General features: G+C 50.0%; 1 protein-coding gene across 1 annotated transcript; it reads left to right on the top strand.

Annotated features, from left to right (window-relative positions):
* Positions 1 to 48: 48 nt before the first annotated feature.
* On the top strand, positions 49 to 647 carry PPTG_08009 (hypothetical protein; the record flags this gene model as incomplete). Its single annotated transcript, XM_008902908.1, has 2 exons — positions 49 to 347; positions 617 to 647. 2 exons carry the CDS (start codon positions 49 to 51, stop codon positions 645 to 647), a joined length of 330 nt encoding a protein of 109 aa, XP_008901156.1.
* Positions 648 to 690: the final 43 nt, after the last annotated feature.

Here is a 690-nt window from a genome sequence, read left to right as displayed (position 1 = left end):
GTAATCAGCTATTATTGGACTATTGTCCATCATTTTCCCAATTTTGCGATGAAGCGCCCAGGCGAGGTCGTGCCCTCCGATTATGGTGTTCGGCAGCGCAAGCGTTTGAAGGAGGCCAAGTTTCCTCACGCGATCCGCGCTCTCCCTCATGTTGTCGAACATATTGACATGCTCTCCATGTCGGTGGAGGACGCAGCGGTGGAAGCCGCCGCCACCAACCAACTCACGTGGTTACAAATACTACTTCCGCTGGTATCAGACAAAGTGAAAGACCAGGCCGGTTGTGATACGACCGACATCGCTGCTGCTCATGGACATTGCGAAGCCATCAAACTCATCTATCGGTGGTGGGTACAACCCGCCAGATACAGTAAACCAACACAATTGTGCACTCGAGCTTTGGCAAACGCAGTGAGCGGGGGACACCTCCAGACTGTAGAGACTCTTCTAGGACAGTGGGGTGACTTTTTCGACGGGGAGAGATCAACGTTTGAGAATGCGTTTACGATTCCAAGACCATGTCACGATTTTGACATTCTGGAGGCACTTGAGTTGGCGGTAAAGAACAAGAACGACAAAATTATTCGGGTGATTTGTGAAAAATCGGGTCTCCCAGGGGAGATTTTGAGGTGGGCTGCAAAAAATAACAATCTCGACGTCCTTCGTATTATGGATCCTATTGAGGTTGAC

The sequence above is a fragment of the Phytophthora parasitica genome (genome assembly GCF_000247585.1).
Source record: "Phytophthora parasitica INRA-310 unplaced genomic scaffold supercont2.15, whole genome shotgun sequence".
Lineage (NCBI taxonomy): Eukaryota > Oomycota > Peronosporomycetes > Peronosporales > Peronosporaceae > Phytophthora > Phytophthora nicotianae.
The sequence above is the reverse complement of the archived record's forward strand: the minus strand, read 5'-3'. Positions and strand labels throughout refer to the sequence as shown.